At 36.5% G+C, this 21,374-nt stretch overlaps 1 protein-coding gene across 1 annotated transcript; it reads left to right on the forward strand.

Annotated features, from left to right (window-relative positions):
* Window positions 1-3,919: 3,919 nt before the first annotated feature.
* On the forward strand, window positions 3,920-20,277 carry LOC139731776 (cholinesterase-like). Its single transcript, XM_071642655.1, has 9 exons — window positions 3,920-4,087; window positions 6,365-6,541; window positions 7,247-7,406; window positions 8,504-8,581; window positions 11,921-12,039; window positions 14,717-15,159; window positions 17,216-17,410; window positions 19,116-19,299; window positions 20,263-20,277. The coding sequence occupies exons 1-9, from the start codon at window positions 3,920-3,922 to the stop codon at window positions 20,275-20,277; spliced, it is 1,539 nt and encodes a 512-aa protein (XP_071498756.1).
* Window positions 20,278-21,374: the final 1,097 nt, after the last annotated feature.

Here is a 21,374-nt window from a genome sequence, read left to right on the forward strand (position 1 = left end):
CAGTGTCAAAATAACACCAGGTACAGTGTCAAATTAACACCACGAAGTGTCAGGTGAACACTTTTCAACACCATCACAGTGCATTTTCGACACCTGTGGGTGTGGTCCTCTATTGAAGTTTGATCGGTGTTAGATTTAACACCCATGGTGTTAAATCTAACACCGATGTTTTTACAGTGTATTAACTTAAGATTATCTTAGGAAGTTGGATGTAATCTTTCTTCTTTTTCTTCCTTAACAAACATCATCAGATCATTTTTACTATAAGTACAGTAACCTGCTCGTTAAAGGGCTTCAATGGGAACGTCTTTGTTGAAGATTTTTCCTCGTTGCCTTTTAAACTAATTAATGTCTTCCAAGATCGTACATCACAATCATTTGATTATTTTTTTTTTATTATCATAATAGTTTACTTGTCCATCTTATAAACTAAAATTTGTCATTGTGGGTCTAACTATATAATTCAATATCGGGTATACAAAGCAAGCGCAATCAATTAAAAAAAAACTGTTTTTGCTCATGAGGAGTTGAGTTGAGTTGAGATTATCTATTTAACCACGACAAAAAGCTTGCTATCAGCTATATGCTGTTTTTCAGCAAGGCCGTGAGACGATAACAGAACATAGAAATCATACAATGAAGAGAATGCTAATTAAAAAATACATGAAATAATCATTACAAACGAACGCAAAAAAAAAAAACTGAAAAAAGTCACAAAGTATACAATATTAAGTACAGAAAAAATAATCAAACATGTGGCAAGTCAATGGGAGACGGTAATTACGTAGACCGTATACATGTATGTATTGTATACTAAGAGTAAAGATGATCAGGTAGAATAATTATCAAAGGGAATGTGCAAAATTTTTTTTTATTGTTTCTGTTGGTAATGTATTGAATAATCTTAATGCCGAATATAACGTGATAATTCTAAGGATAGTTGATTTTGGCTTAGAGAGGGCCCTGTCACACCTTTCCGGGCAAGCCTTGCGTGCGACTTGCGAAGTTGCCCGAGGAATGTTTTATTACGTAAATCGTAGTGGCTTACTCTCTTATCGAGACGTTCACATAAATTTTCTGGTAGAAAATTATTAAGCAGTTTGAAAGGAGAAAATCAGTAGGATAGAAACCAGGTTCAAGACCGGGGTTCCAGACCCTCCAACAATAATCAAGGAGTTATTATGATAAGCATCCTAGTCCTTGGGGTCCCAGAAGACGGCGAAAACATGTCGTTCTTGAAGAATGATTATTACATCAGGAACAGACGACAAAGGTAATTGGCTCGCTGTCGGTTTATGTGTTGTTCCTATAGGGTTAATGTATCAACCGTTGTCCTATAGATGATGTTTAGTCAGTTGCAAACACGTTGACCTTGATCTTTGGGGTTCGATGTCTGAGGTTAGCTGTTAATCTATACGATCATCTGCTGAAGAGCTTATGCAGAGAGCGCAACCGTATCATATTATGTTAGCCGCAAGGCCAACACTTTTTTTGTGTAATTGTTGTTGTTGGTGTTGTTTTTGTTGTTGTTGTTGTTGTTGTTGTTGTTGTTGTTGTTGTTGTTGTTGTTGTTGTTTCCATGTTCATCAAAGACGTAATTAATTTATAGCAAACGTACTGTTTTATTCGTCGAATTTTTAGGAAGACGTGATTTTAAGATGAAACGCAACTTAATGCTTAGGTTGGATTCAGTTGATAGAGCACAGATGGAATATGTGAACTCAAAATAATTCAGAAAAGTAAAAGTTTGTGACTACAATAAATAAATGTTTGATTGAATTACTGCTGATTTAGCCTTGGTTATGATCATGTATGCATTGATAACAATCTGGGCATCTTGTCCTCTCTCATGTTTCATCATTTTTATATAGTCATTAACACATTGTACTAAACGCTAAGATTATGGAGCCTACATCTTACAAGCTTTTGCCTTTTAGTATAGGTTCCTTATTGTACGCGTTATTTAATTTTACTAGGTTATACATTTATCTCAAATTGACTGTCTTGTGTTAAACTTACTTCTCATAACCAAACGGAATGTACAATTTGTACGAAAATGTGGAATATGGAATAATGATCGAATAAAAAAAAGTTTCTTTAAAATCGGAGGTGTATAATTATATTTACATATATGTATATATATATATATATATATATATATATATATATAATTTATGCATATCCTACGTGTATATATATATATATATTATATATATATATTATACATTATATATATACATACACATTCATACAATACATATAATTATGGGAAAGCTATGAAATTTTAACCTGTCATTCATTGTGTTTTCGCACAAAAAAAAAATGTGATAGCGCTTATGATCACAATGAATGTAACTTTGAAAAGACTCGATGTACAATAGTCGCCTCGCAACTTGGCGTGTTCTGCATGCAGACCTCTCTTCTTTCTTTCTTCTCTCCTCTTCCTTTCCTGTCCTTTGTTCTTCGTAGACTTGTATTGTTATCGTCTTCTCTCTTCTAGGTACTGTCTCGCGTCTTATACGTTTGTGGGTAATTGAATGTGTGTACAAGTGTGTTGTCCTTGTCATATTTTCCCAGTACACGCGGTTCAATGAACAGTGTCCGGGCATTAGCATTGATACTTTATTATATTTTTTTACCGACCTGCGTATCTTGAAATAACTATATGTATATTTCTACAGATGATTTAAATAATCTATATTAGATACGATAGTTATAAAGAATTTTGAATAATTCATTGTTTACTTATTAATTATCTAGCGATCCACGTCCCACAAGCTTTGCTTTTTAGTGGATCACTATTTTCCATAATCGAATTTATTTTCCGCATGCCTACAAAGTATATATGCATTGTTTTCTCCTAATTATTGTTGTTGTTATATAATTTATCTTGTACAATACATGGATCTTCTGCAAATGTTTGAACAATATCATTTCATGACATGTATACTTTGTACTATGTTTTGATTTTCGTTGATTGGAAATAAACTATGATTGAATTGAATTTAATTGAAAACTTTCCCATTTTAGCACACATCAGATTATACCTTATTCTGTATTTTGCCAATGATTTTAGAGCGACTTAAACCCCTCTCCGCAGCAAAGCCACCATTGTCAAATTAATGCATTCTTACTTACAGAAAACTTGATGTGAAGGATAATAAAATTATGATGTCTTTTTCTCGAATTCACTCAACTGTAATAGCGAGAATCAATCTACGTACGAATCAACTGCTGATATCGAGCCGTGTAAAATAATTCGAACTCAATATTGCAAGCTGTTTGTACAAGCTAAGCGCTCTTATACATATTCTGGTTGATCTGCGATAGGAAGAATTCATGTTTTCAGTTTCAATATGCGAACACACACACACACACACACACACACACACACACACACACAATAACAATCAGGAAATCGAGCAAAGTGAGAATAGGTTAAGAACTGTTTTTGGCGTTCAGCTGTATTCGACATTAAAATTTCCAGAGGAGCACCAAACTCTTCCTCAATGCTTCGAGATGTGTCCCCCCCCCTCTATTTTTTTTTTCAGGGGGAGGGGGAGGGGCGGAGATGGATGCAATGACGGCCTGTCCACTTCTGAAATACAAGCCACCCAGGTTCGTCACGTTCATTGTCGACGTACGGAGCAGTAGGCCTATAGATTGGCACATCGACAAATATTAAGCAAGGTGATGGCAGTAACTATAAGATTGGAACAGGCTGCCAAGGAATATAGCTGGAATACCGAAAATATAAATAGATTTTCAGTATCTGAAGCTTCTACTCACCTCGTTCTTTTTTAATGCCTCTACGTTGTGAGGGTCGCTCTTCCCGACAAATTGGAAAGTTCATTTTCATTTCATTTTGTTAACGTGTTCTGTCAAAGAAAACACAAAGTAAATCTGAGAGATGGGAACGATGTGTTTCTCAAGGGCACAGTGGCTCATGATTTGCTGTTCCGCAACTCTGCTCATTACTGCGGAGACAGTTCGAGTTCGAGTTCACGACGGAGTCATCATTGGGAAAACTGTACAATTCTCCGAGAAGCGACATATCAATGTCGATAAACTGGTCGACGTGTTCCTGGTAAGTTCCAGTATACACTTTCCAACAATCTATTTGATTGCATGATAAATCTCATATTGCTTATCATGAGTGATTTGTTTCCATTGGGCTTTTTATTTCCGTCCAACAAAAAAAAAAAAGGTAATACAAATACAAAGTGTACATTTCATATGTCATTGTTAATAATTTGTAAGCACTGTACAGATCATAAAGTTTAACACAAGATATAATAATGAACAAATGAATAGAAATAATGTGTACTTCGCAATGGTGACAAAAGTGAATATAGCATTGACAGCTGTGATAATCGTCCGAACCTTTTACGTTGTCTAACTCTGCGTGTATCTTCCGGATGGAAAAAAAAAATCAACACTCAAAATGCAACAATAAAGCTAGGGGTAATGATTTGTGCTATATACATGTAGTATTGCTACTTTTAATGTATATTATTCCTCATTAGTGACTACTAATATCGTTTCTTCTATCATTCTACTATCGTTACCATTGTTATATCAGCATCGTAATCAGACTTTATTTTGGTAAATATCATTGCAGTAACTATTCTTCCTTGGTCACCATCAGCACCATGAATTTTACAGGTGTTATCATAATCTCATAATTTGTCTGTAATCATGTCATCTAATCATCCCTGTTATCAGCACACGTATCCTCATCTGGTAATCAGTATCTGCTGATGAGGAAACTTTGTAATTCTTTTCCCATTGTCAAGATCATCAAAACTTTTTTGGTCTTTTTTGGCAGGATGTGTTTCTTTGAATTGGTGTTCTGAACCCGAGGGCCGCCCATGACCAAAATAGAACAAACTTGTTTACAACAACAACAACAACAACAACAAACAAACAAACAAGTAAACAAACAACAATATTATATACGCTATAATGTATCTTCTTATTTGTTCTGAACTATTGCATTACCATTTGTTGCTACGAAAGCATTTGCTTTGACTATCATTTACGCCGCCTGAAAAAAAAAAAAATCATCGTATTTTACTTACGTTTATCTCCTTGTTCTTCGTGAACACAAAGTGGAAGTGAATTCAAATCAATCAATTTTTTTTTCACGTGTAGAGGTGTGGAGGCCGGGGCTTCGCGGCTTCCCCGACCAGGCTATGTCAGATTATCCTACTAATGACACCTACTCCCTAGCTCCTCTTCCCTTTTTTCAAAGGAAGGGGGTGGCAAAGGAATACAGTCATTTAGTTCAATACGTGCAGGTATGTTTTGATTGATTGATTGATTTTATTGTTCCACATCTCAAACACAAGTAACATGATACAATCGATTGAACCTAAGACAGGACATAGCGTCGTAATTACAAAGAATACAAAAGAAGACAATTTTACAAACATGAAATGTGGGGGACCTACTAAAAAGCAGAGCTTGTAAGGTATAGGTCCCTATGAAAATGTTGGGCTTATTAAACAAACAACCTGGTAACGAAAACTATGAAAGGAAGGAAAGGGGCGTAAAGGAAAAGGAAGCCGAAAGAGCAAGAGAAACAAATAAAATACATCAGAACATAACGAAATAACCACATTGCTTGCAAGATTCCTCGTCACCCGAGCAACATGGTATGTGTGAGAATTATCTTTGCAATCGGACTATATACTGGGCAGGGGTCAGAAGCGTCGTAAGAAAATAATTTTGATCTTTTCTCACGTCCACGTAAAAATGATGCAGTTGCTATACTGACACAATATACTAACAGGTTGCATTATGCTTTTTTTTTGGGGGGGGGGGACACAACACGCATGACGCAGCGTGTTTATAATTGTTCGACTCATTTTACATATGTGTATATATGGAGCCAAGTTAAGGTTGACACTGCTTGCCAATATGGTCACCTACTATTGTCAAAATTATGTCATTATATTCATCTCTATTGTCCAGAGACAGCGACCGATCAGAACACGCGAAGTGATTTCTTTCACAGAATTACATGTATTATTTTTTTTAATTCTGTATGGACTCGAAGGATTCAGTCCTGAATGTGACGCTGACGCTGAAAAAAACAACAACAACAAATGCATATACAAGCATACAAAATAAGCAATGTTTTAATATGCCAAACAAGAAAAAGAAACCAATAATTAAACATATAGAGCTGCAAAGGAAACATTGCACGATGCTGGGATAACCGATATCGAGGATTATGCATGAGGACTGTTAAAGCTAAGTGAACCAGTATGGCAAATGTGTTTGATTTCCCTAAACACATCATATAGTATAAATACACTCACAGTTTTTTGTTTGTTTGTTTGTTGTTTTTTATACAAAGGGGGTGCCCTATGCTGACCCACCGGAGCGGTTCAGCCCACCAAAGCCCAAGACGCCCTGGTCCGGTTACATAAACGCCACAGAATTCAAACCCGCATGCATGCAGCCAGTGTACCGCAACTTCCCCGTGGTGGACGAAGATTGTCTCTACCTCAATGTGTTTGTGCCCCACCCTAAAGTAAGACATCTGTGTTTTTTATTAATGTACCCCTAAGTCCCAAGGTCTTGTCTGTGTAAATGCATAAGAAGGACTGCATGGACAATCATGATATGTGCAGAGTGGATTGTGTTGAAGCAATCTCTGAAGGAAAAAAACGCTTATTAAAATTTCTTTTGTTAATATGTTTATGGGCAAAGATATGTCTTGATTCAAATAAATGGCATGTCGAGTGAGTTAAGGAAGTTTGATGAGTTTGCAATCAATTTCAACTTATGGTCATATAAATGGAAGCCTACAATATTTCTATATTAATATTTACTAGTGACAACGTTGTCTTCAAAGTCAATATGATAACATTCTTCAGTGATTATGTCGTCTTTCATTCGGTAGGGACAGAACTGTTGCTAAATACCGCTAAATAACAGTTGACTAATGCAGAGGGATTTATCTCGCAGTTTCATAATATCATAGCTACACAACGTCACCACGTATATTTCTAATCTGCATCGCACAGCTTTCTAAAAGAATAAACACAAACACACACACAAACAACATCTTTCTAGTGTTTTTGTTTTTACAACCTCAGTCATTTTAATTTCATTAAAAACCTCAGTCATTTAAATTTGATAAATTATTCATTGTATTCATTCTTGATTGCCTCTGTAATTATCACTGGTAGCATCACTGTTCTTATCGATGATATAATTACTATGATCCATACAGCCAAACCATGCTGCGGTGCTCGTATTCATTCACGGTGGAACATTTGTCACGGGTTCAGCCATGACATACATGTACTACGGGGTTCCCCTGGCTGCTGTTGGTGATGTCATAGTGGTAACGATTAACTACCGGGTGGGCATTTTCTCAAGATTCACGACAAGTAAGACTTATGTTACTTCGATTCTAATTTGTTCAACAATAGATCGTCGCGTCCATAAGAGAAATGTTTTTTTTATTCACATAATCGCTGACGAAACAAACCCTACATCGAGCTCATGGCATGTTGTTTAGCTCCATTATAAACTCTATTTCCATGTTACATTATCTCTTGTTCCATTGGACCCATGAACCCCGTCGTAAATTGTGAATGAAGGCATAAACTGCGCAGTATATTGTAAAAATGTTGTAAAACGCGCACAATTTCTTTTTCGTATAGTCATCAGAATATCGAATAAATCATGAAGTCATAAATGCACCACTTGCATTAAGACAACACCAAAATATGAAATTGTTTCAAAAATAGAGTGATGTTAGTTATTCCGAAAATTAATTAAGGTTTGTTATTCCCAAGAATCCGTTAATCTAAAAATGGTTAAAAAAAAAGGTTTGTTATTCAGAAGGTCGTTTACGGTGCGTACTACAAAGCGAATTTTCGGAATTACGAATCTTATTTCATTTCCGGATTAAAGAGCCATTAATGAATTTACATGTATACGCCCCTGTTGATTGGAAAATGTCTTCATTTCCGCTAATGAGTGATAAACAGCCAACTGAAATTAATTTTGATAGGAAAATGTCTCCATTCCGGCTAATGAGTGATAAACTTCGATCAATTGAAAAAAGTTTTAATTGGAAAATGTCTTCACTCCCACTAATGTGTGATAAGCAATCAACTGAAATTGATTTTAACGGGAAAATTTCTTTAATCCCTCTAATGGGTGATTAACAACTAATTGAAATTAATTCTATTTTGGGTATCACTGTAAGTCATAGGAATCTATAAGTAACCAATATTTAATCTAATAAGTGATTGCGCACGATTTGTATATTTTGGATTCTTTCTTGCACACTTTTCTGTTTTGGGGGGATGTTTTTGTATCTGAGATTTACTTTATCAAAGTTCATTAAACTATCAATTATGAATACCATGCTTTTCTGTATTTTTCAATAATCTACCCCGTAATTTGCAAAGGTGTTTTAATCGCTCATTTTTGTGAACAGGGTAATTCTTTTTTCTCATTTTTGTCGTTCCTACAGGGGACAAGGAAGCTCCTGGAAATGTTGGCATGATTGATCAAGTGGCTGCTATCTCTTGGATTTTCTACAACATTCGAGGTACATCCATGATTAATTATCGGTATGAGATGTTGCGAACTGAATACTCGAGGGCTTCTATTTGGGGGGGGGGGGATGTGATATATATAGTTGATAAGACTCCTGACTTTTAGTTGGAGGACCCCTTCGAATCCCTCCAGTGCTTACGTCCTTGGGCAGGATGTTTATACCCATCATGTCCCTTTCGACACAGGAGTATAAATGGGTACCTGGCTATAGGGTAGTAATAGTGTACGGCAGAGCCCTCTGGTAGATCAACGTTCGCAATGAAGTGGCTAACTTGGATAAAGAAGACCATAACATTATATATGTTATCATCATCATCACCAATATTGCTATCCTCCTGTCATTATAAATATTATTAGTCAAATAAATGCGTCGTCAAAAAATGTTTGCAAAAGGCGATATTCGAACCCAGAACCCTACGGTCTGAAAGTCAGACGTGAGTCATAACCCGCGTGTGACAAAGCCATCAGATGAGTGCTTTGTTATAATTTGTATTGTTTGAGATCGAAGAAAGAATCAGTAGTTAACCTTTTGATGAATGGCACTTTTTTTTTCTTCTAAATATCCTTTTTTTTTGTCTTTTGCTTTTCCTGATATGCTATCTTTAATTTTTCCCTTTGTGCAGTTTGCTATTTAATACATTACAAACAAAGACTGAGTATATCAGATATGTTTATCTCATGGATAAGTCATGTTTCAAGAATTTTGCTTGTTCTGTCCTGTCTTAAACTGCTTTTGTGCTAAATGTTTGTGAACAATTATTTTAATAAGAATCCTTTGAGTGGCTCACAATATACAAGCATGCTTTTAAGTGGGCATTTCAATTTTTTTTTTCTCTGAACATAAGTTTTGCTGGTATGCATGTACATGTATATCTTTATTTATTAACTATCAGTAATCTTTTGCACAGTTGAATGCATGACAATGATACAATTCCCAATTTGTTCTTTGTTATGTTTGTTGGAAAAAAAAAAGATTGAAAATAAATCAAATGAATTGAATTAAATGGAATGAAAAGGAGTTGAATTGAATTGAATTGGATTGAATTGAATTGAATTGAATTGAATTGAATTGAATTGAATTGAATTGAATTGAATTGAATTGAATTGAATAGAATTGAATTGAATTAAAAAGGAATTCTGCTATAGTTACCATAAAATCTCCGGGCGCACTCAATCGAAGTACAGGTTATCATTTATGGGCATTGTTATTTTTGTCATTTTCCACAGTTTTAGTAGTCATAAATTAAAAGTTTTTATTCCGTCATTTGCCTAAAACATTCCCTGTGTTATGTACTTATCATAAAGGCATCATTGTGCATCCACTTCAGGAATTAGTTTCTGTGTTCATGGTGTTTGGGTCGTATTTTGACTATCTTGATACTTTGTTGTGTCCACTGATATGTATTGTATTTTGTGATTAGATAATTATGTGTGAGAAATGAATTTACGAACTGGTGAATCTTTTTATCAAGATTATGAATTCTGTTGCTTTGGGTTTACTCCAGATTACACCAAATAAGCACAAAATTGTGGGCTTAACTGAACTTCACCTTCGCAATACTAAACAGCGCATAATTTATTTTGTTACTATTTTTTCTCTTTCTCCCTCGTTTTTTTTTTTCGCTTTCATTTTAATGGGAAAATAATCCGGTCAACGAAAACATCCGAATAGCAGTAAAAAGAAAAAAAAAATCCAGGAAATTGAGAAGAATATTAACTTCCGCTGATGTCAGTTATCAAGACCGCGCATCACGAGAATTCTTCAAAATAGCCACGTTTGTCACGAAAAAACGAGTTACCATGGCTACTCTACGCGATGATATCCACAATATATACTTAATTGGCTAAAATCTAGACATTCCCTATGTGAACCAGGACAATGGCAATGTTTTGTTGCTCCGTTTGTCTGGCTTATTTTGTTGTTTTCATTTTAACAAGTCGCGCTGATGTCAGAAAAAAATGGTTCGTAATTAACAATTGTTATTATTGCAGTGTTTGATACACACATTCGATGTTATAGTAACCATGACAACACAAATTCAGTGTACACACTAATCAATACTACATTGCTATTCTTACCAATAAGAGCCCAGATGTGTTAGTAGTATCATTCAAAGTTCAAAGTTCAAAGTTCAAATTTATTTCCATTCGACATAAAATCATCAAACAATTCATACAATGAAAACACATAGATACAAATATATGAAAATCAAAAGAAATATACACACATACACAAAACAACAAGAACAAGAGCCGATGCGTAAATTCATGTGAATGGGGGGTCAACAGAGAAGAGCAATAAGCCTTGTAAACTTGTAAAAAGCCTTGTAAAATCATTAACAATTAATAGTATAATTGGTGTAGTAGTTGTACAGTCAGTAGAGGTAGAATAGTAGTACACATTGTAGTAGTAGTAGTAGTAGTAGTAGTAGAAGTAGTAGTAGTAGTAGTAGGCCTAATAGTAATAATAGTAGTGGTGATGGTGGTGGTAGTAGCAGTACTGTAGTAGTAGTAGTAGTAGTAGTAGTAGTAGCAGCAGCAGCAGCAGCAATAGTTATATAGTAGTAATAGCAGTAGTAGTTGTAATAGTAGAATTAGTAGTGGTATCATCATTATTATTATCATCATTGTTAGTAGCAGTAGTAGTAGGCCCTGAAGTAACAGCAGTAGTATCATAGTAGTAGATGTAGTATCAAAATTGATGATTAAAAAAAAGATTAAAGGGGCTGCATAGTACTGATTGAGGTGGGGATTCGTGTTTTTTACATTCCTAAGTGAGATAATGAGAAACCTCTTATAAAATATGAAAGAGCATGTAATTTTAAGAAGGATTCAACGTTTATTTGATGAAAATTGGTTTTCAAATGGCTGAGATATAAAAAAAGTGATGATAATAATAAAAGACTACAGGCCACAATTTTATTAGGATCTCTTTGTTTCACCTTTTTTTTTTTGGGGGGGGGGGATATCTCGGCCACTTCAAAACCGATTTTCATCAAATAAACTTTTGATACCGCTTAGAATTGCATGCTCTTTGACATCTCACAGAGTGGTTTCTGAATATCTCGCAAAACGTTAAAAGCTAAATCCTCACCTCGACCAGAACTATATACACCCTTTAAGATCACTCATGAAGACGGAACTTTGTACAAGGGGGGGGGGGGGTAGGGTCGGTGATATCGAGGCAATGCATTTGCCTTAATTCTTTCTCTGCTTTATGCCTATTTTTTTTTAAATCTTATATCATTTACCATTATCATCATTATCATAATCATCATTATTACTTTATTATCATTGTTTGTTTGTTTGTTTGTTTTTTCTTCTGTTGAAGCGTTTGGTGGAGATCCTGGTCGTATCACGCTGTTCGGACAGAGCGCTGGTTCAGGAAGTGTTGATTTCCTCATGCTGTCCAAATTGAGCCGGGGTTTGTTCACTCAGGCCATCATGCAGGTGGGTGGTTATTAATGTGGCATAATTAGTCCTTTTAACCCTACATTCTATAGTGCAGTACCCCCTTTTCAGTGTCAGGACTCCGGCTCTTTTTATAGAGAGCCATACATTTCTCTTTGCCATCCAGTGAGACGTTAAATATGAAGATGGTCTAATTCAGCACGGTGTGCTTATTGGTGCTTATTGATGAATGGGCTATATACCCTGACAAAAGATTAGAATAAAATAATAATAATAATAACAATGATAATAATAGATAGATAGATAGATAGATAGATAGATAGATAGATAGATAGATAGATGGATAGAAAGAAAGATGAATAATTATGTTTATATAGATAGATACATAGATACATACAAGACATACATACATACACACACAGACACATACATGCATACACACATACATACATACATACATACATACATACATGGATAGATAGATAGATAGATAGATAGACAAACAGGCAGACAGATAGGTGGATAGACCGATAAAAGTGAAGAAAGAGATGTGTGAAGTGCACGATGGCGGGAAACACCAATTACGACTGAACAAGCACATAATTTTAGGTGCATGTCATTGTATATTAAAGCATGATGTTTGATTGGAGGAGGGAGGGATCGTCAATATTGTAAAGGTAAGATGGGAGAGGGTAAGAAAAGGGTACGTGCATTTACTGTTATCCCATGCAGTCACGCTATTGGGTGCTTATCAAGATTTGGCAAAGTGCCCTGTCTGATATACGCGGTATTCAAGCGGCCGATCAGGAAGATTTTTCTGTGGGAGTCTGTGAAAATGGGCCTGTACTCACGTGACGTTTGAGTCAATATTGTGATCTTTTCTGTAGGAACTGTCACTATGGAAACTTTGAGAGGTATAGCATGCCCTTTATTTCATCATTATGATCGCCTTGTGGGTATGACAACTGCTCAAAACTGACAGAACGCGGACTCGTGTTCTCGATCACAGCATTGTGATTCAGAAGTCGGTAGCACGCGCGTCATCGCGTTTCAGAACAAACGATGTAGTCCTACGTAATGAACTCACAATTCACTGATTGGTCCGATATTGAAGGCAAATTTGCCTCATCAGCCTTGAGCATGCTGACGCCATTCGAATTAACTGAACATTTCTGACACAATTTACCATAGTAACGCTGATGGAACTTCGGGTGTATTCTGTTGTTGTTTGTTTGTTTGTTTGTTTGTTTGTTTGTTTGTTTGTTTGTTTGTTTGTGCTGGGTTATTCATAATGTTAAGATTCGGGCCATACTACCTGAGATTGAGCAATATGCTGAGAAACACAAACAAAATAAAAGTCGATTAATTCCCAATATGTAATAATGATGGTAATGATTATAAACCAAAACGTTTTACAATACGACAGCCCAAACTAAATTGTCTTAGTTCAAAAGATAAGAGGTGCAAATTACATTTTTCGAACTAGTGTGGGCTGGTCATGTTGATAGTGAGAACTATATTAAGACAAAATAGGGCCTACCACACAGAAAGTTGATCTTAAAGGGACTGTACAGTACTGGTTGAGGTAAGGGATTCATGTTTTGAACATTTCTAAGTGAGATAGTGAGAAACCTCTTATGAAATAATAAGAGCATGTAATTTTAAGAAGGATTCAACGTTTATTTGATGAAAATTGGTTTTGAAATGGCTGAGATATCCAAAAAGTAATAATGATAAAAGGCGACATGCCACAACTTTATTAGGATCTCTTTGTTTCCCCTTGTTTTTGGATATCTCAGCCATTTCAAAACCGATTTTCATCAAATAAACTTTTGATACCTTTTAGAATTGCATGCTCTTTGACATCTCATAGAGTGGTTTCTGAATATCTCGCAAAATGTTAAAAGCTAAATCCTCACCTCGACCAGAACTGTACACACCCTTTAAATTCTCGATGGCATTTTCATTTACAGAATAAATTCCATGCGTAATTCGGATATTACTGTTTCATACTTTCTTTGAATAGAGCGGAAATAGCTTCTCACGTTGGGCCTTCGAAGATACTCCAGTTCACAGAGATCGAAACAGGGCTTTTAATCTGGGAAGCGCACTGGGGTGTCAAACGACCGATACATCGGCCCTCGTGTCCTGCTTGAGAAGAACTGACTCAAGGCAGCTTCTGCGAACAGCGGCACAAGTGAATTTTGATCATGTTTTCTCAAATGATTATGTCGAAAGATATGGTATAGACATTGGCATACATGACAAACAAGATTGTTAGTATTGTTTATTGTTATCATAGTTGTATTGTAGTAGCGAAATGGGGAAAATTGTCGTAAAACCTACAAAATGCAACCTTGTATGAACAATTTCAAAATAAATCTATGTGAAAGAGTTTAAGATCATTGAAGAAAAGTTGTAAAGAATCATATTCTATTCTGTCTCTTTACCTAACCCCTCCTCCTGTCTCTCTCGTTCATGATCGTCTTATCTACCATAATCCCTTACATGTCTGGTATAACGGCGAAAATAAATGCGCCAAACATTTGTCCTCTTTTTCTGGATTCATTCGGGATCGGAGCAATAATGTTAAGTCACTTATTTTACATTCACGTATATGTAATCACGTTAAACAAATTCCCTTCTCTTCGCAATCTCGTTCTCTTTAAAAACAACAACAACAACAACAACAAAATCAACCTCAATTACTAAACAGATTTATCGCAAGTACCCGGTTTTCGTGGACGGATACTTCTTGGACGACACACCGGCAAACCTCTACGAGCGAGGCGAGTTTAAGCGATGTCCGCTGATGGCGGGCTATATGAAAGACGAGGGCACGACAGAGTTGATGTGGTACTTCCCTGCTCGTCGCGGCACTCCGTACCGACCGCGAGTGGGTGCCTCATTTTTCCGCAACACCGTATCGCGGGGACTCGCCCAAAGCGGTTACTCTGGTGACGAGTTTCGCTCGCTTACCCTGGAGATTTATGCCAACTGGTCCTCTGTCAATTATTCCTGGACGGACTTTTTCCAGAATACGGTTGATTTTCTCACCGATGTCGACTATGCCTGCACCACAGAGAAGGTTCTTAGAACCCACGCCGATTACGGACATAGCACCCTCTTCAAGTACATATTTACTCATCCATCTTCAAAGTAAGCAGCGTTTTTTCAAACTACTTAATAAAGTAACTGATACGATACATTCTTATTCGCTCGTCCTAACATAATCTGTATCTTGGCTCATACTTTGCGGAGTTATTGGGCCGAATGCATAAAACAAAAGCACAAGCTCGTCTAGTAAAAGGTCTACCTCAAGCAATTGCTTAAATCCATATGCATAATCTTTTGCTTATGCTAACACCTTTTGCTTGTCCCGCACAAGCAATTGCTTGCGTTTTCAACAAAAGGGACTTCACGCCTGTGCGAATACAAGAACAAAGGCGAGTGTGACAGCATGTATTTGAAAAGGCATGTGTGTGTGGAAACATTTCCTGACATAGCAGAAGAGCTATGAAATGCACACACACACACACACATACACACACATCTATACACACATACGTATTACTGGCTGATTCTCATCACTGCAGCTTATAGTAGCCCGGATCTGCCAGATCGCACGCGGAGAGAGGTCTCCTTGCTCTCTACCGAAGTCAGACATCCTACCTGATTTTCATCACATTTTGCGTGCTAAACACTGGACATTCCCGTTGTTGAAATGAAAAAGTGTCTTACACTACTCAGAAGTAATTTCTTGTAGATTTATTCCACTCCTTCACAAGTGTGGTCTTTCTTTCATGAATATGAAAATGATAAAAAAAGGGAACGTTCCGGTTAAGCAAAAGCTCAAGCTCATTTTACAGAGCTTGGAAAATCGTAAGCAATCGCTAGCAAGAACTAGCAAAAGGTATGTTTTATGCATACGTTTTTAAGCAAATGCTTGGTCTCTAAGCAATTGCTTGAGGGCACCAAGCAATTGCTTGTGCTTGGTAGCAAAAGCTTCTGCATGCAAGCAATTGCTTGTTTTTATGCATACGGATTCGAGTAAAAGGCTAGCACAAGCAATTGCTAGCGTTTATGCATTCGGCCCATTGATCGGCTAATCGAAGAGCTCGTGTACGAGAGACCACGTTTCCACCATTGCCAATTTGTGGTAAGTATAATATTACAGACTTGAGAGGCGACGTCTGATTGGTTAATCTATGGTAGGCTCGAGAGACCACGTTTGATTGGCTATTTGTAGTAAGTAGGCTTCAGATTGCCACTTTTGATTGGCTATCGCTGACAAATTGACTTTTGATTGACTTGTCGGAGAGAGGTTGTGTAAGCAGGAACCACGTCTGATCATGGAGGTACGCCTTTACCCCCTCGACATGCTTGGTCCAATCAAGGAGGTATGATTAGCTATATATGTTTTCAGAACCATGACATTGCAAGAGCAATCTGCTCAACTCCCTCTAAAAATATGTTCTTATACGAAGTCGGTCAAAATTGAACTTTTCTAAAGGAAAGAAAAAGTGAATGTAGAATCAGCTCAAGTCACATTGAATTGAGCATTGATGATAAAACACAATGATGTCATTAATAATGCGTAGAACAGTAATTGCACTTTATAATTTCTGTATATATTTTTCAATTTTTCACTCATGATGACACAATGTTTGCTGACCCGTTGTTGAAATTTAAAGGGATGAATGGAATTGGTTGAGATGAGGATCCAGCTTTTTAACTTTTTTTTTGCGAGATACTTAGAAACCACTTTATCAAAATGTTAAAGAGCATACAATTCGAAGATGAATTCAAAGTTTGATCGGTGAAAGTCGGTTTTGAAATGGCTGGGATGTGCAAAAACAGAAGTAAAACAAAGCGATCCTAATAAAAGGGGTCCCACCTTTTATTAGAATCGCTTTGTTTTGCATAATAAACTTTAAAACCAATTTCATCAAATAAACTTAAGTTCCTTATAATCATATGCTCTTTCATACTAATATTTCTCATAATCTGATATAAATATATATCTATATTTTTTTTAAACAAAGAAAGGGGAAACTGACCAGAAACAAATAATAGCATATATATATATATATATATATATATATATATATATATTATATATATCATTTAAAAAAAGTTGGAAACATGATGGCAATCTCAACCGAAACTATACCATCCCTTTAAACTAAGTCACGATACACTTCCGTTTTCGCAGGAGTGTCTTCCAGTACAGGGACATCTTGCCGTCGACGCCCTGGTTGAAAGCTGGCCACGGCGAGGATCTCATCTACGTCTTCGGAATGCCATTCATCGATGAACTCTACCATGTTCGAGGTCACAACGTGACAGAGGAGGAAAAGGCGCTTTCGGTGAAAATTATGAAGGCGTGGACCAACTTTGCCAAGTCAGGGTTAGTCATTGCTCCACTGCATGCTTGAAATGCAGGAGAATGGAAAATGGGGATGCAAGACGACGAGTATTCAACGTCGATTAGTTCTCCTTTGAGTACATCATTTCACTCTTATTTGACAGGTTATCGATCAGATAGTCACGTGCCTATGCTGTGCTCTTGCATTAAAGGATTTAAAGAAGATGGCATCCACCTCAGTTAGAATCACTGGTCTTCCTTGGCCTTAGGATTCCTCATTTGATAATCATTATTATTTCGAAAAAAACTGTAGTCTTTTATTGTCCTGTCTTTCCCACACTTTCAGCAGATATAAAGACAAGTCCTTATTTAAAACTCAGTACTGAGTTAAAAAAAAAAAAAACTGACAAACGTTTATCATTCTACTAGAAGACCTCTTCTTCGTGACTTTGGTGTTGATGTCAACCATTGTCTAATTTGTTCCTTCTCCTCTCCAATTTTATCTGTTACTATTTTCTTTTATGTCATTTTAACAGCTTATTATGTGATTGATAATGCAAAAAAAAATGAATCGTTAGTTTTTCTTTCGTTTGTAAAGAACGTTTTAACTGAATGATTTGTTTTAAGAGTATCTATAGATAACAAAGGTACTAACTTTATAAAGAAATTAGGTAATCAAAAACGCACTATTTCCATTCCTACTGATTTGGAGGGAGTGTGACTCCATAATTCATCTCATAAACACAAAGCTGGAAAGCAAGAATTTGAAGTTGCATGTGTCTCAAGTGTGGTTACCACACACTAGGAATGTCACCCTACCATATTTCTGCTCAGGTCTTTATTTAACATGATTATTACAAGCCATTACTGTTACTGAGTAGACCTTAATATTCTGGAGATTACTGGTACATGAGCCTGAATGTCAAAAATTCAAACTGACTTAAACCCCACTTAGACCCCATTGATACATTGTACCTACGATCATGTTGCGGCTGAATTTGCGACAACTAGAATGTAGCCTCGGACGTGTAATTTTTATAGGTGTCAAGATGCAGTCGCTCCCGGGCTAGGCCGCGTCTCGGCCCCAGTCTTTGACATGTCCATTATGATAATGACTATAATGTTTTGTTTCGGGCAGGTAATATTCAGTTCTTGATAACATGTGCATTTTGCATGATATTTTTAGAAGCTTTCCCGGTTTCCTAGCTGCCACTTTAGCTTCTACAGTGTTTATTTACACCGCAGCGAGCGTCCCTTTTGCTCAAAATGCTAGTTTAGCCCCATCTTTATTTTTTCAAAATGCAAGAATGGAACCCTCTCGCTTTGAAGTTCAGACATTGTTTGCTTCATTTATGGCTTAACACTATACGGTGGGATTTATAAACTCAGATCTTTTATTGCATTTATTGGAGTAAACGTAGGAAATTGCGAGGCCGAAATCCGGGATCCAGTCAGATCATTAGGAGTAGCGGGTGTCTAAGACCGGAGTTCTGTGATTACTTATTAAAACCAGGGTCTGAATTTAGAGTAGGTACTTCATTGAATTCGACATCAGGATAGGGGCAAACCAACCTACTCCATTAATGGCAGAAATCTTAAGAGTATAATGTCATCAAGTATATAGCTGAAATTTGAAATATAAGTATATATAATTATTTCATTGTATCAGCTCTCTTTATACCAAGTTTCCAGTGAATTGAGAGAGAATAATCTCATTGTTTTAATAACTCTTGCTTTAATCCCGCAGGCATCCGGGGAAGTCTTGCAGGGGTGGGGTTACGCCCACCGATGGACCAGATGCCTGGCCTTTATATGACGTCACTGAACTGCGGCACAAGGAGCTCTCGTTGGAGTTTGGCCAAGGCAGTTCAGCTAGAACAGAAGAATGCTTTTTCATCAACTCATATCTTCCTATGCTAATGGAAACGAATGTATGATTACATCATGATGAATATGTATACATGTACATCCGTTTATTTGGGGCGATGTTTTTGGTATTTCATATATATATATATATATATATATATATATATATATTTATATACACACATGTATGTCTTATCCCAATAAAATATATATTCATATAATTTTACATGTGTGTGTCTATTATGTCTATTTGTGGATAGAATTTCTTATATTTTTGCCGGTATGTGCCCTTGCTTCGGCATCTATAATTTCCTTACACCTATGCCAATTTATAATTTTTAATTTGGATTGAAATCAATTTTAACTATAACTTTTACATAACTAAATTTACGACAGATGGCATGTCAAATCATTTTTTCCCGCTTTCCAGAAACTAGTATAGCGCAATAGAAGTTGAGCTTCAATATACGACGGTTGTAGTCAAATTGTGTTGAAATTTGCCGTACTTTGGATACTAGCAAAGGGTAGAGTTAGAGACATTCAATTCGTGTCACTGCCCTGTGGACACTGAAGTGCCGTAAAACTTCCTATTTCTTCGAAAAACTTGGTTCCCTCTCCATCCTACACATATTTGTACATGTTTTATTTGTTAAGGTGCGCATGAGAAATTATATCAAACAAGCGAATGCGAAAGACAACGAAAAAAAAAAATGAAATCACACAAACTTATCTCCGTCAATACAAGTGTTACCGTTTAATGAATATAACTCCAAAAGGTACCCAGAGATAGTTACGAGCATGAAAATTTAGAGAAATACATTGATGAGGGAATATTATCGGACGATATTCACATATGACACTGCATAACTCAATATTTATGTTCAATTCAACTTGGCGTTCTGACATTTGGCATTTTCCACATATCATTATACGCAGGGCGGGGAGGGGAAAATTAGAGAGCAATTCGAAACTGACAAAATTTAAAATCAAATCTGAATCTAAGCTTGAGTAAATCATTCACTTCACAGGTTGGAGAAAAGTGAGGATGTCATCCCACGACTGCATGCTTCTCTTGCAGGAAGTAGGCCTATAGGTGGGCGTGGTCTTTGGAGGTAGCTGGTATCCATTGCATCCATGAATAGTTCCTCGCTCTAGTTACACTGCCTCTGCTTGTACTTGGCAAACAGTTTCTTCCAGTCGCTGACCACGTCCTTCCAGTCTTCGAAGCTCTCCTCCCACTCGCGGAGCGCCTCGCTGGATTCCGCGCCGCTTCCTGGGGCTTGGATTATAACATTACATAATCAATTTAAACCGAAGTTGTAATGATGAGGATGAAGATGATGATGGTAACGATGATGATGATGATGATGATGATGATGATGATGATTGATCATTTATGACTATGATAACGATGTTGATGATAATAGTTATTGCAGCTGTAGTTGCAGTAGTAATAACGATACTTAGCATGCTGATGAAGAATGCTAATACAGCTGTAATTTTTATGATCAGAATGATATGTACACTGCATAGCATCTGTTTACATTACGATTCTTTCCTTCAGCATGTTCAGTACTGTCATAATTGCTATTTTAGTAACAATAGCTGCAACTCGCCACGACCAGACGGGTCACTAAGATAGATATAACAAAACGGGATTCACCCTAAATTTGCTGCGAAACAAAGTACAATTTATTAACATTGTTCAGTACAATACGCTTTGGAACCATTATGAATGATTCGCTGCTGTTCCGATCATTATGGCCTCCTCTGCGAGGAACATAATAGAGTTTGTAACATTTTGACTAGATTAATATTAACTTGTATCAAAATAAGACGGAAACATGGGAAAGGTTGAAGACATCATGGAAAATGGAAAAGGCCTAATCTCGTATTTGATAGTCTGCTCACAGAAATTTGAATGGCTGTTGTCATCAAACCTTCAATCAGAAACAATTGTTAGTAGAACGCGTGGCAACAGCTTATTCCAGGATTTCCGCTGCGCTCGGTCTTAACGGCATTTCGTAGTCTGCCATAAAAGCCGCAGAAGTTTACAATAGGTTTTATTATTTTGATCACTTGTTTACTCTGCGTATTTATAAGCCCGTCCAAACCAATGAATGTAGACTGACCTGTAGTT

This window comes from Diadema antillarum, unplaced genomic scaffold (genome assembly GCF_040938485.1).
Source record: "Diadema antillarum isolate AM-2024a unplaced genomic scaffold, OU_Dant_1.0 seq00000384_RagTag, whole genome shotgun sequence".
NCBI classification, from domain to species: domain Eukaryota; kingdom Metazoa; phylum Echinodermata; class Echinoidea; order Diadematoida; family Diadematidae; genus Diadema; species Diadema antillarum.

Coding starts and splice junctions, on each gene's coding strand:
- LOC139731776 (XM_071642655.1), top strand. CDS start 3,920: ATGTGTTTCTCAAGGGCACAGTGGCTCATGATTTGCTGTTCCGCAACT. Junction 6,542..7,246: donor TGTTTGTGCCCCACCCTAAA/GTAAGACATCTG, acceptor TGATCCATACAG/CCAAACCATGCTGCGGTGCT. Junction 12,040..14,716: donor TCACTCAGGCCATCATGCAG/GTGGGTGGTTAT, acceptor ATTACTAAACAG/ATTTATCGCAAGTACCCGGT.